Source organism: Macrotis lagotis, chromosome 5 (genome assembly GCF_037893015.1).
Source record: "Macrotis lagotis isolate mMagLag1 chromosome 5, bilby.v1.9.chrom.fasta, whole genome shotgun sequence".
NCBI lineage: Eukaryota > Metazoa > Chordata > Mammalia > Peramelemorphia > Peramelidae > Macrotis > Macrotis lagotis.
Genome location: NC_133662.1, coordinates 175,229,508 through 175,251,204, shown reverse-complemented (window position 1 = coordinate 175,251,204; position 21,697 = coordinate 175,229,508). Strand labels below are relative to the sequence as shown.

The 21,697-nt window shown below is 37.2% G+C and overlaps 2 protein-coding genes across 4 annotated transcripts in view; one reads left to right on the top strand and one right to left on the bottom strand.

Moving 5' to 3' along the window:
- The first annotated feature begins 121 nt into the window (after positions 1–121).
- Positions 122–12,283, top strand: DYNLT1 (dynein light chain Tctex-type 1). Its single transcript, XM_074187942.1, has 5 exons — positions 122–297; positions 3,439–3,480; positions 9,309–9,432; positions 9,532–9,609; positions 11,965–12,283. The coding sequence occupies exons 1-5, from the start codon at positions 271–273 to the stop codon at positions 12,033–12,035; spliced, it is 342 nt and encodes a 113-aa protein (XP_074044043.1). The 5' UTR covers positions 122–270; the 3' UTR covers positions 12,036–12,283.
- A 740-nt stretch (positions 12,284–13,023) lies between these two features.
- The window catches only part of TMEM181 (transmembrane protein 181), a 97,996-nt gene continuing 89,322 nt past the window's right edge, over positions 13,024–21,697 (bottom strand). Inside the window, exons 13-16 of one of the 3 annotated variants that reach the window (XM_074187940.1) lie at positions 19,130–19,212; positions 17,758–17,847; positions 17,527–17,593; positions 13,024–17,076 (exon numbers count right to left, since the gene is read on the bottom strand). In XM_074187940.1, the coding sequence (XP_074044041.1) occupies positions 16,998–17,076; positions 17,527–17,593; positions 17,758–17,847; positions 19,130–19,212 (319 nt within the window). In that variant the 3' untranslated portion in view covers positions 13,024–16,997. The remainder of the gene's footprint in view (positions 17,077–17,526; positions 17,594–17,757; positions 17,848–19,129; positions 19,213–21,697) is intronic. The other 2 variants (XM_074187939.1, XM_074187941.1) reach the window with 2 other exon arrangements.

Genomic DNA, 21,697 nt, shown 5'->3' with positions numbered 1-21,697 from the left:
GCCCGGTGCTGCGCCCCGCGCCCGCCCCTGCGCCCGCGCCCGCCCCTGCGCCCGCGCCCGCCCCCTGCGCCTGCGCCCGAAGCCCGGCCTGCCTCGCGGCCCCGCGGCAGGTGAGTCTGCGGCGCGGACCTCACAGAGCGCCGGCCGGCCCACAATGCCGGCGGGGGCGGGGCCGGCCTCGGGGCGGAGCCTCCCGCGGCGGCGGCCGGCAGGCACTGCGCAGGCGCAGGGGCAGGGGCGCGCCCGGACCGCGGCGGCTGAGCGGCGAAGATGGACGACTTCCAGGCTTCCGAGGAGGTGAGCGGCCCCGGGGTCTGGCCGGGCTCCGCGGAGCGGAGGGGAGGGAGGGCAGGCGGCCCCTAGCCGCCCCCCGACCGACCGGGCCCCGGAGAGCCCGGAGAGCCCGGAGCTCGAACACTGTTTTTATTTTACATTTTTATTTATTCTGAGTTGCAGTTCCCCCCACTCCTACCCCCCGCCCTGCGCGCCCCCGCAGCCTTCCCTCTCGGGGCCCCGGCGCCTTCCTCGTGGGGGGCACCTGTGTGCCACCCAGCCGCTGGCCGCCCGGAGGCGCGCAGTGCCAGGGCTTCTTTGTCTCATGCCCTGGAGGGCATCCGGGACTGACCCCGTGTAGTTCGGCCAGGTTTTGACTTTGGAAATAGCAGGATCTCCCTTTTTTTATTTTTTAAGGTTTTTTTTTATTGTTTTAGCATGATCTCCTTGGTCACCTCACCCCCCCCCCCCCCCCATCTAAAGGGGCATTAATCTGTATAACGGTTTTTTATTACTGAGGTCTGTTGCGGTGGGACTGCTGCAGTGGATGACAACCATCTAGTGTAATAGTACATCTAATTGTTTGGTACTGGGTCCTATTTTGCTTAAAATGCAACAAAAGGGTGTCTTATGAAATTTATAGTTAAGTTTTTTTAAGGTGCTATCACCTTTTTTCAATTTTTTTTTTTGGCAAGGAAATAGGGTTAAGTCACTTAAACAAGGTCACTGGGCTAGGTAATGATTAAGTGTCTGAGGTCGGATTTGAACTCAGGTACTCCTGACTCCAGGGCCGGTGCTCTATCCACTACACCACCCAACTGCCCCCCTTTTTTTTTTCATTTAAAAGAGATCTTTTGAAAATATTTTGCATTTTAGGGTGGTTTGGTGGCACACTGCATAGAGCACCAGCCCTGAGTTCAAATCCAGCCTCTGACACTTAATAATTACCTAGCTGTGTGGCCTTGGACAAAGACACTTAACCCCATTGTCTTGCAAAAAAAAACGACTAAAAAATACTTTGTATATTAATAAGATTGAATAATTGTCTACCTGCATCATATTTCTTAATACTAATCTTAATGATAATTAAAATAGTAGTTGCAAAGATATATAACAAACAAGGAAAACTTTTGCTATGCAGTCATAATCTTGAGGATTGGCATGATAAAATAAGAATAATAAGAGTAATTTTTTAAAAAACTGCATCCCCCCCCATATTCACCCAACAGTATGGTCTTTTACAATTCTAGTTTCATGCTGCCTCTTTAAGATAACTGGGTAGATCACAGTAAGCAACTGCTTAGGAACTTATTTTAACTTATAACAGTAATACTGGAAATCATCCAGAAAATTCAACCTGATGGTTTCTGACTTCTTGAATTTGTTTTCCTTTTTATAAGAATATTGATTTGGAATTAGAAGACAAGTGTTCATGTTCTGACTTTGTCATTTATATGATATTGGGGAAGTCATTTAATCTCATTTTTAAAATGAACATCTTGAATTATATGACCTTTAAGGTCCTTTAAGTAAATCTATCATGGGATCATAGAATGCTGTTTTACTTGCATTTAGGAATGTGTCATATGGAAAAGTATTAACTACTGAAGTTCTGCTCCAATATCTTCTCGTAGTAATACTTGTTTTCAGAGGGTTGATGATAGCAGTCCTTAAGCTTTGGTGGGTCCAACAAACTGGAAAAGCTTTTAATATGAGCCTTATGACAATCTTTATTTTTTTTTTTGGCCTAAATTTGGAAAAGGCTCATCAATAGATTGGGTTGAAGTACAATATAAATATTTGTAAAATCCCTGTATAAAAGGGGTCCTTGACACCTTTCTGGGCCCTGAGAAACTCCTCAGAAATATAACTTTGGCTAGGTGCCTTTGGGTCTGAGAATATTCTGACCAGACCCAAATAGTTGACCCAAGAGTCACAAGATATACTATAAATTTGTCTGAGATTCATAAAGCACTCTTGTTAACCTAATCATCTTACTGTTTCTGTAAAATTCCTGCTTCCTCCCAAGACTGCCTCCCCTTCCCCCAGATGCAGCTGGAACCATAAGATAGTAAATTCAACTCGCTTAAACCTGTGGGAAGCCCATGAATATGTGACTCCCTCTGTCTCAGAAAACATGTTCAGACATAACACAAAGACCCTGACCCTCTTCTGTCCTTGTTCAGCCCTCTATATATACTAAACCATATGTTTGTAGTAGTCTGACAAGAAAATATATATCTAACTGCTATCTCTGCCTCAGTATACTGCTTGCTCCCCCCCCCCCCCCCCCCCCCCCCGCAAAACACTATAAAAACCCTATCCTCTGAACACTCAGGCACTGTCTGAGATGAATTCTCTCAACCTCCCAGGCAGTCCCCCGGTAATAAAGAATCTCATATTTATAACTTAGAAAATTTTGGTCTCCATCTCACTCTTTGGATTTAGCAGGGTTGAAGGGTAAAAAAATTTTAATCATATATCTTTTGGTTGAATTCTAACCAAATCATAGTGTCTTAAAATAAAAACTTCTAATACTTTTCATTTTGAAAAAAGATTAAAACTAGCATGCCAAAATTTACTTAGTTCACAATTGCTTTTAAAATGCTAGACTAAGTAACTTTAGGGGGGTTTTTAGGTTTTTTTGTTTTTGGTTTTTTTTTTGCAAGGCAACAGAGTTAAGTGGCTTGCCCAAGGCGACACAGCTAGGTAATTATTAAGTGTCTGAAACCAGATTTGAACCCAGGTACTCCTGACTCCAGGGCAGGTGCTTTATCCATTGTGCCACCTAGCTGCCTCTAGGCAAAGTAACTTTAAATTTTTTTTTATAATTAAGCAGTATAATTATAGATATAGTATGGTTTACAGTAAACTCTGGCAGTCTTTTGGTTTTATTGTATAACTAAAAACAAAAATAAAATGACTTGAACAGAAGGCCTATGTCCTAGTTCCACCACTAATAATGGGATTTTGGTAAAATCATTTCCTTCATCTGTAAATGGGGGTGGGAGAGAGAGGAGATTAGTTCAAATTTCCCTAAGATCCTTTCCATTTCTAAAAATTTCATAATCATTATCTAACCCTTGTATTAAATGAAAAACTTTGCATAAAATGGAATTTAATCTTTTACACGGGTTTAATTTATACTTATCTTTTTCTTGCCAGACTTCTTTTGTTGTTGATGAAGTGAGTAACATTATAAAAGAGGTAAGCTATAAAAAAGAGTTTTTAAAATTTTGATTGGTAAAATGGCAGAGTTGATTTAATATTCTGTATTTAAAAAATTGGTTCAAATCTGTTAGCTGTGACCTTCAAAACTTATTAATAAAAATTTGTAAATTATGTATTATTATCCCAAACATAGGGTGTAAATTTTTTTTGGAGGGGGGTGGTTTGCAAGGCAGCTGGGGTTAAGTGACTCGCCTAAGGCCACACAGCTAAGTAAGCATTTGAACTCGGGTCTTCCTGACTTCAGGACCTGGGTTCTATCTACTGTGCCACCCAGCTGCCCCTGGATGTAAATATTTTAAAATGATGGGAGTTAAGACGTTTTTATTGACCATAGTTAGTGACTTAAGTTCCATAGAAGGGAAATTTCATATGTATTAATAGTAAACTTACTTTTTTTTTGCAAGGGTTAAGTGACTTGCCCAAGGCCACACACAGCTAGGTAATTATTCATTGTCTGAGGCCGGATTTGAACTCAGGTACTCCTGACTCCAGGGCCAGTGCTCTATCCATTGTGCCACCTAGCCACCCCTAGTAAACTTATTAAAAAAAAAACTTCCTGTAATATAGAAACTGATAACTATAGCAACAGCAGCAGCAGCTAATTTGAATATAAAATAAAGGTTAAAAAGATATGGTAAATTTAATGAATAAAAATAAATTTCATGATTAACTTGTGATCCTTAGCTCCTAATTTTTCAGAACTGATTTTCTAGTTCTAGCATGTCCATTGTTTTATTTCACCAATATTGACTATCAATATTTATTAGTATTTTACGAAACAATGGTAAAGTTAAGAAGAAAGGGAGGTCATGAAAATCAAAACTAGTCCTAATTGTTAGATTTCACATGAGGTTTGTTAAAGTAATTGCAGATTATCTAAATTTACTTTTCTATTCCTCTTGTTATTTTATCACCACATATAATTTAGAATTAATTCTAACATGTAAATAATGGGTAAAGTCCTGGCATACTGTGACTATACAAAGTCACGTGCATCTGGAAAAGGCAAATTCTTTTTCCCTTAATAGTTACATTCACCATACGTTAGCACTGAAAATCAGATATTTTCATGTTGCCATAACAGTTTATTGTTTTTCTAAATATATCTGGACTGAGACACCAATTTACAATTACTACAATTATTACAATAATGTAAATGAAAGTTAAACTAAAAAGGCAACTGAATTGTGATTAATTAGACTTAACTACTATCAGTCCTGGAGAATATAACTGCCTCCCAGTTCTTTGGAGAAGAGGGAGACTACAGTTAGAGGTTATATATTTTACTCCACATGGTCACCATTTTCATCTCGTATAATTCTTTTTCTTTGTTGTAAAGGAAGTTTCAGTGGGGTCAGTAGTATGTAGGGAAATGACTGTTGTGTAGAAAAAGGTATTCACCAGATTCTACAATGGCAGTGTCAAGTAGAAAACAGAACACTTACACTTAGAAAATGGGCATGATGCTATAAATAGGAAATTTAGTAAGAAACCTGCCATGCCCTGACTTGCCTACATTATTGCTTTGTTTTTAGTAACTAAACAACAAAGTAAACAAAAAAAAAGTACATGTGTTCTGTATCAATGGTGTCAAACTGAAATACAAACAGATCTTAGTGGTTGCTTATTGGCTTAGAAAACCACAAATTATTATTGCCCAAGTTGTATTCCTACTTATTTTATTAAACATTTCTGGTTCCTGGGTTTGACACCTCTCTTCTAGATCCATATAGGAGCGGATTGATTGACATTGAATCAGTGCATTAGAAAACTAATTTTAAATAATCAGAATCTAGAACTTTAGCAACTTCAACAGTAACTCTAGTCTTTTATTATTTTTTCTTTTTGGCAAGGCAATGGGTATCAGGACTAGATAATTAAGTGTCTGAGGCCGAATTTGAACTCAGATCCTCCCTGGAGTCACCAGGGCTGGTGCTGTATTCACTGGACCACCTAGCTGCCCCTACTCTAGTCTTTTGTTGCTTGTAACAGTATCACAAGCCCTAGGTTGGTCTTTTATCTTTAAGAATGGACCAATTATTTTCAGTCTCAGAAATTCCGAAACGGGGTTTCTTTAATCTTAGAAGTATTTCTTGGGGCGGCTAGGTGGCACAGTGGATAAGAGCACTGGCCCTGGGGTCAGGAGTACCTGGGTTCAAATCCAGCCTCAGACACTTAATAATTACCTAGCTGTGTGGCCTTGGGCAAGCCACTTAACCCCACTGGCTTGCAAAAACCTTAAAAAAAAAGTATTTCTCAGCAAGATGCAACTGTGGAGAGTCCTGTGGACACTGAATGAATGAATAATAAAGCATTTCCTAAGCACTTTCTATTTTCTGGCCATTGTACTGAACTTTAGGTATACTAATAAATACAAGAAAGCAAAAACAGTCCCTGCCCTCAAAATGCTTACATTCTGAAGGGCAGGTCCAGGTTGGGTGCTATGTTTGCAAATGTCCTGTAAGTGGGGCAGCAAGGTGGTGCAGTAGATAGAGCACTAACCCTGCAGTCAGGAGGACCTGAGTTCAAATTTGACTTCAGACACTTAATAATTGCCTAGCTATGTGACCTGGGCAAGTCACTTAATCTCAGTGCCTTAAATAAATAAAATTCAAAATAAAAAATAAAATAAATTTTAAAATGTCTTGGAAGTGATGTTGAAGATAAGGGAAAAGCTCAGAATCTAAAGACTGAGGGGCGATGAATATGAGATGTAAATTTAGTTGAGGTTGTAAGAGCAAGTATATTAAGTACCTTCTTACTCTCTGGGCTCAACAGAAATTTTTGGAACTTAGAAACTTAAGACAGCAGAGTTCATCTACATATTTTTCAGATCAGTTTAATCTTAGCTAGTTTTTTGCATATATTTGTATTAGGATAGAAACTGATCCATTCTTAGTAAGTGTTGGAATATATGTCATCCAGTTTAGTCTTTTGTCATTAATTTTAGATGAATAATGGCCAATTCAGCTCTTTACTAGACACAGTTCCAAACTTAAATGTTTGGTATGATCACATTAATATTTAATCCTATAGATACAGGACTACAATGAATGTTCAGTGCTTTACACACATATATATGCGTACATGTATCTATGAGAGGCATTGTGAACACAATGGATAGCAAAATAGCCTTGGAATAAGAAGAGACAACTTTGTTCAAACCCTATTTCTGATACGTGATCCTGGATAAGTAGTACAGTGCCGCAGCCACTCTCTGTTACAGATGAATTGCTATCTGCCTTGGTGGAGAGTATAGAGAGTAAAATCCTGGTAGTATTGGAAATCAGTTGGGGATCACAGCTATAAATACCCCAATAGAAAAACACTTGATTTGGTTAGAGCCATTTTTGAAACTTTGGACTTTGCCATTTAAAGTACATATACAAGATCATACAATTAATGCCACCTCATCTTTCTGAACCTTAAGATAATAGTAGTCCATACTACTGCAGTTGTAAAAATGTTCAAAAAAAGATTACATGTTTTATCTTTTATATATATATTTGTTTATATATGTGTATTTTATCTTTATATATACATCTAGCACACTGTAGGATTAAATAAATGCATATTTAGATGAATGTATGTCTGCATCCAAATAAATCTAATCTGAAAGACTTTAAACTGGAAAGGAACATAGAAAACTGAATGCTTATCCCTCAAGACAAGCCTAGATGTCCCAGACAGTAGTTAAAAAATAGGAAGAATAGCAGAAATGACCCAGGAAATAGAACTCAAGAAAGCCAACAAGCAAACCTATGGTCTTGGATGTCTACATTAAAATATACCTTAGCATAGGCAAACAAGCTAGGTTAATGGCCTTGAAATTCTAAAACAAAGAAGAAAATCTGATCCCATGTGTATCCCTAAGAATTGATAGGAGATTCATGAATGGCATATGCCTCAAGAACATAACCTTATATAAAAGGATAATAAGATTATAAATACAGCTGAAGGAGACTTAAGAGGCAGCCCCTCTCATTTGTATAGATGAAATTGAGGCCCAAAAAGTAAAGTGGAAAAGACAGGTATAGATTATTAGCAGAATATATTAAGATATACATATGAAAATTTGGGAATAAGAAGGAAAGAACAAGAGCATGGCGGGGGGGGGGGGTCCATTGGAGGCAACACAGAAGCAATATTGTAACACAGGGATATACTATGGACTACACTGACCAGAAAAGGAAGGTAAATGGAAAGACCACTGAATTTGGAGTTAAGAGTACATCCTAATCTAACCTCACAATAGTCACCTAAAAGACATCTTTAGACCCCTTCATCTGTAAAATAAAGGATTTGAAACAGATGATCTCCAATGTCCCTTTCAGCTTAAAAACAAAACATGATGTGAGGAATTGGAAAAACAATCTCAATCCCCTGCACAGGGTCAGGATCATAGTGGTGGGGGAGACTTAAATTATTTGGACATCTGACTCCATATAAAACAGAGCAGCTAATTCTATCTCACTGACAGTTCTCTTTCAAACTGTGGATGAGGGAACATTCTACTCTGCAGTAAGAAAGATATGATGTTGGGGAGGAAATTGTAGGGAACTTGAGTAAAGTGACCAGTACCATCTTAGAGTTTATGATAGTTGGTGCCTAGCTTCTCTTTCCTTCTTTATCATGTCCCTTATGTTTTAGGAAATGAGAGTTGATTTTAAGGGGTTTAGAAAAAGGATAAACTAAAATTCTTTAGGTGAAGTAAGATCCAGGGGAGATGAAATGTTCTCAAGAGTGAATTCTGAGAACAGAAATAATCCTTATGAGGAGGAAAAGTGAAGAGCTGTCCAAAAAAAAGCAGCCAGACATACTTCATAAAGGGTATTTATGGTTTACTTACCAAATTTCACTTGACTCAGTATTAGGAAGGTTAGCCAACATAATGGATAAAAGAATCAGAATCCCAACAGGGCTAATAAAATAATATTTAGGATTATAAATTTAAAGTTGGAAAAGAACTTTTGAGACCATCTAGTCGAGCTACTTTTTTAAGGATGAAAAAGCTTAAGGTTAAGAAAGTTTAAATGACTTGTCCAGTGTCACAGGTGATGGAATTAGGTCAAACCCAAGATTTTTGACTCCAAACCTAATGATAAACTTGAATTTTAACAAATGAGCTTTAAAAGTACAAACCACAGAAGATATGGTTAGAAAGCAGTTTATCTGGAAGAGATCTGATGAGCTTCAACAGGCATTTTAGACTTTATTATGAGGAAAGCATCTTATTTAGGACTATAGGACCTCACCACATTCTGGTCTGGTTTGACCCAAAGAATGATAATCAGTTATGGAAATATATTTTAGGAAGGACATTGATAAGCTAGAGTAGCCAGGGAAGCTTAGTCAGGATGTTGAATGACTAGGATTTCATATTGTAATGAAGATCACTTGAAGAAATATAGATTGTGTAGATGGAGGGAAGATTTAAAGGGGTCAGAGTCGCTGTCTTCAGGGATTTAAAAGACTGTCATTTGAAAGATATTTGTTCAGCTTGGTCCTAGAAGGCTTAACTAGGGAAAACCTTTCTACCTTTAAGAGCTGTAAGGATCGTCTTTCAAGGTAAAGCTGCCCAATTATGTAGGGTGTTTTCTTAGCATTTCTTAATGAAGTAGCCTCCAAAATCCCTTCCAATCCAAGATTCTTTGACTAGTGGTATATATTCATTTGAAATATGCTTCAAAAATTTTTTTTATTTAATATATACTTGTTTTATATTACTAAAATTTGCAAATGCCAGATTGTTATAAACTTCTTGGGTGGTTATGTTAACTATATCCTGTGCTATACTTCCCTAGGCCATAGAAAGCGCAATTGGTGGTAACGCTTATCAACACAGCAAAGTCAATCAGTGGACCACAAATGTAGTTGAACAAACTTTAAGTCAACTTACCAAGTTGGGGAAACCATTCAAGTATATTGGTAAGAATGTTTCAAAAGTACATTTAAAATGGATACACAGAAAACCAATGTATTACTACCACATGGATTTCTCTAATGAAAAGTTTCTCTTTTCTTAAGTGACATGTGTGATTATGCAGAAGAATGGAGCTGGGCTGCATACAGCGAGCTCTTGCTTTTGGGATAACTCCAGTGATGGTATGAAATTATTTTAAGTTTCATGTATAGGAATTGCCATTTTCATTCTCACTGAAAGTTTAAAGGATTAGGTTAAGAGAATTGCTATGAGAGGCATTTTTTACTTTTGGTGTGATTAAATTGCTGTATAAAAAATTTTCAGCCAAAGTACTAACATTTCTTTAGGAGTAAATGTTTGAATTATTTGAAAATATGACATGCTTTATATATGAAGTTTTAAAATTCAAGAAACATTTATTGAATACTTATTTTGTCAAGGTATTAGGGATATAGAACAGACCCTCCAGGAGCCTGTATTCAACTGAATAATAAAGAGATGTAATAACTTCCTTTGTACAGATGTGTTTTTCATTTCTACTGTCTAGTTTTTGGCTTTTTAAAAAAATTAAATATATTATGTTTGAAGCAGTGTTGTTGGGTACTTAAGATAGGCAGGAATCACATTCTGATTTAATGGCTGGAAAAGCAACACATATACAAATACTTATGTGGAACAAAGTTCTAAATATGGAAAGATTTAGGGAAAGAACATAATTTGAAAGAATACTTATAGCTAAGGGGCGGCTAGGTGGTGCAGTAAACTGAGCACTGGCCCTGGAGTCAGGAGTACCTGAGTTCAAATCTGGCCTCAGACACTCAATAATTACCTAGCTGTGTGACCTTGGGTAAGTCACTTAACCCCATTTCCCTGCAAAATAAACACTACAGAAAAAAGAATACTTATATAGCTAGGAAGGAAGGGTTTCAAGGAAGGCCTTCATGGAGGAGGTAACACTTGAGGGAAAGGCAAGTCTTCAGAAAGGAGAGAATAAGAAATACATTCTAGGAGTGGATGGTGCTATAAGTAGAAATATGAAAAAAGAAAGTTGTTTGACTGGAAATAAAACATGAAAGGAAATGAACTTGGTAATCTCAAAGGGTCCCTTTCATTTTTACATTGTGTGGGGGCAGTCAGGCGTCTGTGGGAAATGGAGATCAGTTGATGGAACTGCCTATCTAAATTTTAACTTAAAGAAACTTAAAGGGGGGGGGACATAATAGCTGTTTTAAATTCTTGAAAATCTTTGTTCCCCTCTGCTTCAAAGAGGCAGCTTGCAATTTAGTATAAGGGAAAACCTCTTCCCAAATTGCATTGTCTAAAGCTGATAATGGCCTGCCTCAAAAATGCTATTATTCCTTTCACTGGAGGAGCACTTAATTGGGCAGCTTCTAGAAGGCCATTTGTTCCTAGTATAGGTTGGGCAAGATGACCCTCTTCAGTTTCTTCCTACTCTACAGTTCAGATTGTTAGTGGTCAATACACAGGTATTAGGATTAGGAGGTTTATACTTTGTTCATTAGACATTAGGGAAATTTTTTGATTAGATGAGCAACACCCAGGTTAGAAGTGAGGAAGTTGGGAGGATGGGTAGGTTTGGGGAGAGTAGGTCTAAGGTCAATTTAGAGTATATGGAATTGAGAAGTTGGTTGTGACATCAAGGCAGCTGGGGCTCTGGGGAGCTATAGATGTAGAGAGAGTTGAAGCCCCTGCATTGTGTGTAGGTTCATCAAAGAGAAGGTAGAGAGAGGAGGGCCAAGGACAAAGCCTTGGGGTGCTCACTTTAGAATTATTTTTGACAAGGCCTTTAGTTTCATTGGTAGAGGGAACTTCTGGGAGGAACTTCCTCTCCTAATGCTGATCAGCTTCAGCACTTACTCTGAAAGGCTGAGCAGGGCTTTGCTTGAGTCATATAGCCATGTCTGCCAGTTAAAATTTCAACCCAGGTCTCCCTGACTCTGTGTGAAGGCCAGTTCACTGTTCACAATTCCAGGCTGCTTTTTAGTATATCCACTTTTAGAAAGAACAAAACCGTCAGGACTATAAGAGAATTATGCTGGTTCAGTGTTACAGTAGTCATACCCTGAAGAAAAGGGGTGGTGGTATGTAGTATCAAATGCAATCATGATTTGAATTTGGGATGGTAGAGTAAAAGAATGATGTTTTTAATTTGTTTTAAAGAGGATCCTGGGATAGTAGAGTAAAAAGAACATTGTTTTAAAGAGGCCCAGGTATGCTTAGAAAGGCTTCTGTAAACCAGTTAGTGAAGATGGAAAAATCAAAGATCCATTAAATTTCTGGCGGGAGATGGGAAAGGAAACCAGTGGGGCGGGGTGGGGCTGGGGAGATCATTTTATCAGAGAAAGGATAAATTGAGATTAAGAAATTCAAAGGGAGGTTAAAGTTTTAAAAATGCCAAAATATATCCTAATCTTACTGTATGTCAGATAGAAATGCCAAAACTGTATTCTACATTTTTCATTGAAACAACTTTTTAAAATTTAAAATGCTAACTGTTCTTTTTGTTCTTTCCTTAGGAAGCTGCACTGTGAGATGGGAGAATAAGACCATGTACTGTATAGTCAGTGCCTTTGGACTGTCAATTTAACTTTCTTGGAATTGTATAGGTTCATCATTTTTTTTCAACCATTTTCATTCCATGGTCTATCAACGTACTGTGAATTCAGCAAACTTTTAAAAGTATCTACTTCTAAATGTAGGGGGAAAGTCCAAAGTGGCCACATTGTTACATGGGTTGCACACTTCACTTTGTTCACCGTAAGTTAACATCCAGTATTGTTACTTTGTCTTAACTCTTCAATACTTCAAAAGTATTTAAAGGTGCTAAAAATGAAATCTGCTGCAGCATGACACTTTTTCTAATTTCTGAAATGATTTATATGAACACTAACTTCCCACTTTATACTTTTCTTAGTAGAATAATAAATTATTAAAATTCATAAATTGTGTTCCTTTGTTTTTAAGGCTCTGGAAAAATCAATTCATAGTCTTGGGTATCCAGTTGAAAACCAATTGGTTTATTTGACTGTACTATAATAAAAGGAATATGTAGTACCTAAAAATAGGATTACCTGACCTTTGGGTAGGAAAGTTATCATTTTATTTCCCTAAAGTCTTACAATACATATGGTGGTATAGGGCTGACAATGAAATTCCTAAACTGCTCAAGCAGTTAAAAAAATCTGCCTGGGCTGCCACTGTGGCAAGTTGTGCTTAGATCAACCTGATAATCAAAATATCAATTTTAGTATTAGAGCTCAAGGCTGGACCTGTGTAATTTCAAGAGTCCAGGGTTCAAGTGAAGAAACTCTCCCAATTCAGTAAAACACCCCTGCAACTTAGTGATTTAGAGCACTCTGGGTCACCCTTGAACACAGTCTTTTCTTGGTTTTAAGGCCAGCTTTCCACTATAACTTTCAACATTAATGAATAGATGTAGTATTTTGTCCTTTCCACTTTTAGTACATTAAACTATTTAAAAATGAAATAAAAATACCTTCAGTTGACTTTTCAGGTATGTCTCAGGAAGAGATAGAAATATTTATATATAGCACTAATAAGCAGAAATAGACAACTCTAAATCTTCCCTGATTTTGCTCATTGATTAAAATGTTTTCCTAGTTTTTCTTACCCTGAGTGCGTTTGTAAAGATTTGTAGTAATTAGAGATGACTTGAGAATCTGGAAAACCTAGCCCCTTCTCAAACCATATCTTCCAACCTTTTTAGGGACTTAGAATGTGTATTTTTCAAATTGTAACAACCCAGGAAGAATTGGGGGGTGACCACAGGTAGCCAAATTTTATTGAAACAAAACCCTGCAGTCAGTTTTTTTAACATTCTAATCGAGACTGGTGGCTCTTTTTCCTAAATTAGCCTTTTAATGTCTCATCTTGAGTAGGCCAAATTAATTTCAAATGAAAAGGAAACAAAAGAATGAAGTATACAATCTAGATGCAAATTTGATGGCAGAATATATAAAAGTTTATTTCTGTTCTTGAGATGTACCCCCCCAAAATCAATGAGATTTGCTAAAAGCAAACAACTGACTGAACTGACAGAATATCACTTCTTGAATATGACAGCCCTCCTTAGAAGTTGTGTTGTAGTAATAGTTCTTTTAATATATCACCCACACAATCTTTCCTTTTGGTATACAAGTTTAAATACAATTTTATTTTATAAATATTACAATTTTTATTTTAAAAGCCAGTTTTGTAGTAGTACAAGTCCCTTCTATATCTCACAGCACACTACACCTAGAATCAAGATCAAACAAGGATAAAAAGATGGCACTGCATAAAATTCCCTTTGACCTAGAGAAGGAATTATTAGAAGATTCTTATCTTTTAAAAATCTAACATTAAAAGATCAATTTCAGAATCTTCTCTTTAAGAAAAAGTACAGATTTACACATAAGCAAAAGTGAGAGCTTATATTGACTTCCCTGAATAAGAAGAGTTGGAAAAAATTCCCCAGGCAATTTTTTAAAGTTAAATTTGTATACTTTCATTAACAGTGTTAGTCCAAATATTAGACTGAACTACTAAACTGTGATTTTTGAAAATAAAAAATTTATAGGTAAACACCAAAACATGTTGCATTACAAATGCCAAACTGATGAGTAATAGGAGAGAAAGGGTATTGGGGCAGAAATCCCCATCTCTTCAAATTGATACTATAATTTGATAAACATTTGGGGCAATGACATCCTTAGAATGGGTTACAATTGGCAAATATGCTATAATCTCACATAATCAAGGAAACAGCTGCAAGTGAGGCAGTCCTCCAGCTTTCAGTTCCATTCATTATTCAGAGGAATGAAGATTACACTAGGAAGGAAAAGTTCTTTATTGCTAGGACTAAAATAATATGTGAAAGTTTAATTTTTCCTCTGGTAATCATCAAAATAAAACTTGGGATTTTGATGGCTATCTTCTAGACTATACCCTTAATCTGGCCCAAAGTGCAAAATTCTCTCAAACTTGCCAAAAATGTCTCCACCCAAGTTATTACTAAGGAAGAACAAGAGCCAGTTCTTTGGTTTGTGGTATAAATTCACAAAGTTTGGATTCATGTTTCCAACCTAATGAAAAAAAAATCAGGAATGTTCTTCCTCCTAATAGTTCCCAGCAAAATATAATGTCCAGCTTAATTACAATATGGTAAATATTTTCTTTGTGTTTGAATGCTGGATAACTTAATACTTTTGGATATAACATGTTACTCCAAACAAAGAAATTGGAAAGTGCCTGGTTTAATAAAAGGAGGGAGCAATTTCCCCATAAGGTAGGACTCTTTCATAAATAGTTGGACTATATTAAAAAAAAGTATACATTTGTTAAGCAAAACTCTTTTCATTAATTGAAATATGAAAAAGTTTGCTCATATTTTTAGATCAGTGATTTTGAGACTGAAGAATAAAATTATAAAGTTATATATCTTGCAAGTAAAAATTGATTTTCAAAACAGGGATCTAAATATGGACTTTAAAATCCCTCCATTATTTTATTTACATGCATGAAGAAACAAGGGCATTCCAAATCACAGATGGCAAAACAAAACTAGGGAAATATATTCTGGAATCTATTAACTGGCAAAGCCATCTTATCTAAAATTATTTTTTAAAGTAGGCCTGATGGAAGATATTTTAAAATTCTATTTTAAAAATTATTCTAATATCACTGACTACATAGAATAAAATACCAATAGTTGACATTACATATATAAAAACCTATGTAAACCTTGAATCATCTTTGTGATCTTACAGTAATTTTAATTCAAACATTGATTTTTTTTTTAAACAAGATTTTTTAAAAACTACAGAAATCTAAGTGGAAGTCCATATTAAGCAACAGAGGTAATTAATGGTACTATCACATCACTAAAGGTTAACTTATGAAGAAAGATAATTTTAGTGTTATCATCATAAAGAACATTCCCATGGACATATAAGGTCCAAGCACTGCAGGGAAGAGTCTAATTCTAATTGCACACAATAGACATGTAAATGTGGGTATGTATAAGGAGAAGGCTCCTGAGCTACAGAAGCATGCATCATACATCACACATCATACTCTAGCTATGCCTGTTCTCCAGGATATCATCTGCACAGGTTTCCAGAGTGCACACGTCAAAGATAAGTGACAGAAAGGAAGATGCAGAAATAAATATAAAGCATGCACCTGTCTCCTTTTAAATTAATCCTCCAGGAAAAGGGGAGTTGATAACCTTTGGCTACCTTCCTACACTGTATGACCCATAAACAGTGAATTATTTCGTTTACACAAAGCTCCAATTGGTTTTCTTGAGAGGATCTTCTCCAAAATTTGTTTTCTAAACAAACTTTGTTTCAAAATTGATATGAAAATTATTTAATTTCATTGGTCTTTCAATATACAACTGAAATAACTTTTCAGCATTCCATTCTAGAGAGTGTTTCATTTGTATAATAGAATTCCAAAGTTGCCTAGCCTCTATTTTTTTTTTTTATTGGGCTTGTCATAGTTTCTCACCTCTGCCCCAATCCCAACCAATTACCCACAGTAGTAGCACCTTTGCCTAACTATCGTTTAAATGACTATTTCTATTCAGGGGTATACTGTGTACCAAAAGGTACACAATATTTGACTGGTATTTCATTGTTTGAACTTCAGCGTTGGAAGCAGTTGAGCCTCAGCTTCATGCTTTACTCCTAACCTGGAGAATAATTTAACTTGAGCTCCTTGGAGACCCAGTATGGTGTTTGCCACCAAACAGCAGGATGCTGCCCCCACGAGGCAATCGCAGCAAGTTTCTAAGTCTCCCTTGATGTTATAGAGACTCTAGGGAGTGGAGTGCATTTTTCCACTTTACTGGTGATCATCAGAGCCCACATTTATAAAGTACTATAAGGTTTGCAAAGCACTTTCTCTACATCTCCCAGCCTCACAACAACTTCGTGAGGTAGGTGCTGTAATGATTCTCATTTGACAGGAGTTGTGTGAGGGTAGGGGTCATATAGCCAATAAGTGAGGCAAGACTAATCAGGTTGTCCTGACTCCAACACTACTCCATTAGGCCACTTTGTGGCTCATAAGTGCTTTTTTTTTTTACATCACTTAAGGAGAACATGCTACAAAAGACAAGTGCAGACATCTTGGGATTAAAAAATGGGGGTGACTTAGAGGCATCAGAAGCTCTGGGACACCATAGGACTTTGAAACCTTCAGTTCAGGAGCAGCTACATTAGCTCCAATGAAATGAAGCTCTAACATAAAAATAGTTTCCCCTAAAATTATTCTGAGAGGCATTTGATTGCAAAATCTTCCCCATTTGCCCCCCCCATCTCCCTACCCTGATAATACCTCTACCCAACATTGTAATTTTTCCTTTGGTCCTGGTTGGTCTTTTAAAATCAGTAAACACAAAAAGGTAAAAGGAAAACTGCCTTTCTTGGGAAGAAACATTCAGCTTTAAGCAGATGGCTTGGGAAGACTGGAGAGTTGGCGTACTGAGGAAAACTGTCCAAGACCACCTCTAGCCAGCCAAGCTGGTCTCTCTGGAGCACCATCAATCACTGTCAGACTCTTCTTTGTACTTGGCTCTAATGGCCTGGCCATTCTGCAGGGGCATTTCTTCATAGTCACTCCTATTAACAAAGAGATCTTTGAAAGCATTCTCATTCTAACAACAGGTACATAGTACTTATCTTCCAAAATGACTTGCCATTCTACCTTGTACTCATTTCAAGAGAGATTTTGTCTCCTTTTTTGTATATCAAACTTATATGACCTGTGCTTTCACCTCCCAATTCATCATACCCAACTCCACATATTCCTGAGAAAATGGCTCCTTACAGACTATCCATTTGAACTTGTGCCAGTGCTGGGGAATAGAAACCTTTTCTTGGAGAAAATACGCACTTTTAGGCTTACTGCCTGAAAGCTGGAAAACTGTGGAGAGCAATGGAATCACATTACACAGTCTTGTTGGCTTAAGAACTTTTGAGAGTTAAGTGAAAAACAATGGAGACACAAAAATGGCCAAATGAGGACTGCAATGCCCAAAGCTGTTATTTAACAAGAGAAAAATATCTTACCCATAAATCACATCATCATCAGAGTCATTAAGCATGGAAAAGGCTGGATTATCTTTCAACTGTGACTCTGGAAAAAATGAACAAAAATTTCTGTTTAACTAGAAAGTTTTTCTTAACTGGCATAATGAAATACCTGGGTGCTTAATAAATACGTGGATACATGGCTACCTCAGTTTCTGCTGACTCTTAGGCAGCTACCTAGCCAAGTACCTAAGAAGTAAGATCACTTACCATATAGTGCATTCTTAGATGGTGAATACACAAAGGCTAAAGTGTAGAGATAAAAGTTCAGCAGGCCATAGAAAGATAAGAATTCTGCTGGTGAGATCAGTTAAGGTTAGTAGCATATGATTCCAGGGTCACTAGATTAGTTCCATGGGTTTTCTTCTTCCATGCTGCGATGCTTGCTCTGAGCTAGTCCTCTTAGTGAAGTGCTCAGCATCAGTCAATATCTTCAGCAGTTCTTCAAGTGGTCACTGATCCAGTGGTTGATGTAACTTTTAAAAGCTATAGTCAGAGCACTGCAACTATCTAGAGTTATGCTAAATAGTAGCTTATCCATAATCTCTCATTTTATACAGTAACCTATCCTCACAATAAGATAATACAATGCAGTGCTGCTGCACACCCATAATCAGAAAACAGGGTTCCACTATGGCAAAGGACAAACTGAGCTCATGAAGTGCTGGTCCATTCAGCCTTTTACACACAATAATGAACTGTGAGAAACAAACCTTTAATAACCTCAAATAGCCTCCACATAGTTTCATGTGGAAACAAATAATAGATTACCTATCATAAGCATTAATAGTTGATGGATTAACAAATTAGCTTAGAATCTATCACCAACTACTTGGACAGCTTGAAATTGATTTCTTAAACCTTGAGAAGCAGGAAGATATCCTAGACAGACACCTGGGTTAGGAGCCAGGACCCTGAATGAAAGTCCTGCCCCTGACATGTCCTGGCTGGGTGACTGGATAAGTCACCTCCCCATATTCTAGACAACTTTCCAAGGCTCTAAGTTGTACAGAATTTGCTAACCCACACTGGACAAAGTTCTCGTCTGGGAGTTACCTAAAGCAATAAAATCATAGATCTCTATGCCTAACATTTTTCACGTTTTAAACAATTTATATGTACACTGCCAGTGATGACCAGAACTATAAAAATTCCTTCACTGGAATAAAGGAAAAAGTATGAAACACTCAGGATAGTTATTATTATTTGGTCTTTTCAATCATGGCCCCATTTGGGGTTTTCTGGGCAAAAATGGTTTTGCTATTTCCTTCTCCAGAGATGAGAAAATTGAGGGAAATGGGGCTAGGTGATTCACCCAGAGTCACACAGCCAGTAAATGTCTGTGGTCAGATTTAAACACCGGTCTCCCTGCCTCCAAGTCTGATGTTCTATTACTGAGTCACCTAACTGCTCTCACCCAGCAAAGAGATCAAAATGACTCAAATTAGTTCATATAAAGTACCACTTATGTATCCCATTCCAGAACTGATTTGATTTTGAAATTTTTTTCTTATTCTCACAAATATAAGCTGCATGCATTGTAATAACAACAGACTTAAGGGACTTTCAATTAAAAGGATATAATTCTGGTAGCGATTTGACAGTTCAGCAACAAAATTGTCCTGTAACACTTGTGATCCAAACCTTAGATAAAGTATAACAATGCTGAAAAAAAAAAGAAAAAAGGAAAACTAAGCAAGTAAGCATGTAAAGAACTGCAATCAAAAGTTTTTATATCTGCAGTTTTAGTGTGCAATTTCATTAGTATATTTTCACATGGTAATTTATCCTTTCCCCTTTTACCATACCAAATCTTTTTCTCTTTTCTTCTTCCTCTTCCTCCCCCACCCCACCTCTCATCATCCCCTCCTGTCTCCTGCCCCCCCTCCATATGTCATCTGCATCTAAGAAAGTCCTTGCTTCCTACTTTATTAAAATGGAGGTTAACAGTCTTCACCTCCTAGGAAATCACTGCCAACACTGTCTTTACCAGGCCTTTTCTCTATTGTATCCAACACTGGATACTGCCCACAAATCCATCCATTTCCAGACTGACCTATTTATTCACTCTCTTACATCTTTCAATTTCTTTTTCTACTGGCTTCTTTCCTACTGCCTATAGACATTCTTAAGTCTCTCTAATAATAATCTTCCCTTGACCCTGCAATTCCCTCCAATCTACCTTCTAAAATATTATTTCTCCTTTAATACCAAACTTTGTTAAAAGTCATCTACCCATCCTTTGTTAACTTTATTTCCTCACCACCCTCTCATTCTTCAGTTACTTGAAATCTGACTTTTAATCCCACACTCCACTGAAATGGCTTTTTTTAAATAAAAGATTTTATTTGTCTTGAACTGTACAATTTTCTCCCTAATCTTGCTTCCCTCCCCCCCACCCCCCTACAGAAGGCAGTCTGTTAATCTTTACATTATTTCCATGGTATACATTGATCTCAGTTGAATGTGATGACAAAATCATATCCTTAAGGAAGAAAAATGAAGTATAAGAGCAAAATTGCATAAGATAACTTTTTTTTAAATTAAAGGTAATAGTTTTTGGTCTTTGTGCAAACTCCACAATTCTTTCTCTGGATACAGATGGCATTTTCCATTGCATATCACCCCCATGTTGCTGTTAGGGTGTACAGTGTTCTGGTTCTGCTCATTTCGCTTAGCATCAGTTCATGCAAATCCTCCCAGGCTTCTCTGAATTCCCATTCCTCCTGGTTTCCAATAGAACAATAGTGTTCCATGACACACATATATCACAGTTTATTAAGCCATTCTTCAATTGAAGGACATTCACTTAGTTTCCAATTCTTTGCCACCACAAACAGGGCTGCTATGAATATTTCTGTACAAGTGCTGTTTTTACCCTTTTTCATCGTCTCTTCAGGGTATAGACCGAGGAGTGGTATTGCTGAGTCACATTTTTGTTGCCCTTTGGGAATAATCCCAAATTGCTCTCCAGAAAGGTTGGATGAGTTCACAGCTCCAACAATGAATTAGTGTCCCAGATTCCCCACAACCCTTCCAACAATGATTGTTGTCCTTTCTGATCATATTGGCCAGTCTGAAAGGTGTGAGGTGGTACCTCAGAGATGCTTTAATTTGTACTTCTCTAGTAAGTAGTGATTTAGAGCAATTTTTCATATGACTATGGATTGCTTTGATTTCCTCATCTGTAAATTGCCTTTGCATATTATTTGACCACTTGTCCCATTTTTTTTTTTTTAGGTTTTTCCAAGGCAAATGGGGTTAAGTAGCTTGCCCAAGGCCACACAGCTAGGTAATTATTAAGTGTCTGAGACCAGATTTGAACCCAGGTACTCCTGACTCCAGGGACAGTGCTCAATCCACTGCACCACCTAGCTGCCCCTTGACCACTTGTCAATTGGGGAACAAGTTGTTTTTTTTGAAAATTTGACTCAGGTCTCTCTGTATATTTTAGAAATGTGTCCTTTGTCAGAAATACTGGTTGTGAAAATTGTTTCCCAATTTACTACATTTCTTTTCATCTTGGTTACAGTGGTTTGGTCTGTGTAAAGGCTTTTTAATTTAATGTAATCAAAATTGTCTAGTTTGTTTTTAATGATGTTCTTCATCTCTTCCTTGGTCCTAAACTGCTTTCCTTTCCATAGATCTGACAGGTAAACTATTCCCTGATCTCCTAGTTTGCTTATTGTTTTATATATCTAAACCCTGTATCCATTTGGATCTTATCTTGGTATATGGTGTGAGGTGTGTGTTTAATCCAAGTTTCTTCCATACTAACTTCTAATTTTCCCAACAGTTTTTATCGAAGAGAGAGTTTTTATCCCAATAGCTGGACTCTTTGGGTTTATCAAACAGCCAATTATTATAATCATTTCCTGCTATAGCATTTGTCTATTCCACTGATCTACCACTCTCTTTCTTAGCCAATACCAGACAGTTGTGATGACTGACACTTTATAATGTAATTTTAGATCTGGTAGGGCTAAGCTACCAGCTTCTGTAATGTTGTTCACTGAATTCCTGGAAATTCTCGACTTTTTATTTTTCCATATGAATTTACTTGCAATTTTTTTCTAACTCATTTAAATAATTTTTTGGAATTTTGATTGGTAGGGCACTAAACAAGTAGTTTAATTTTGGTACAATTGTC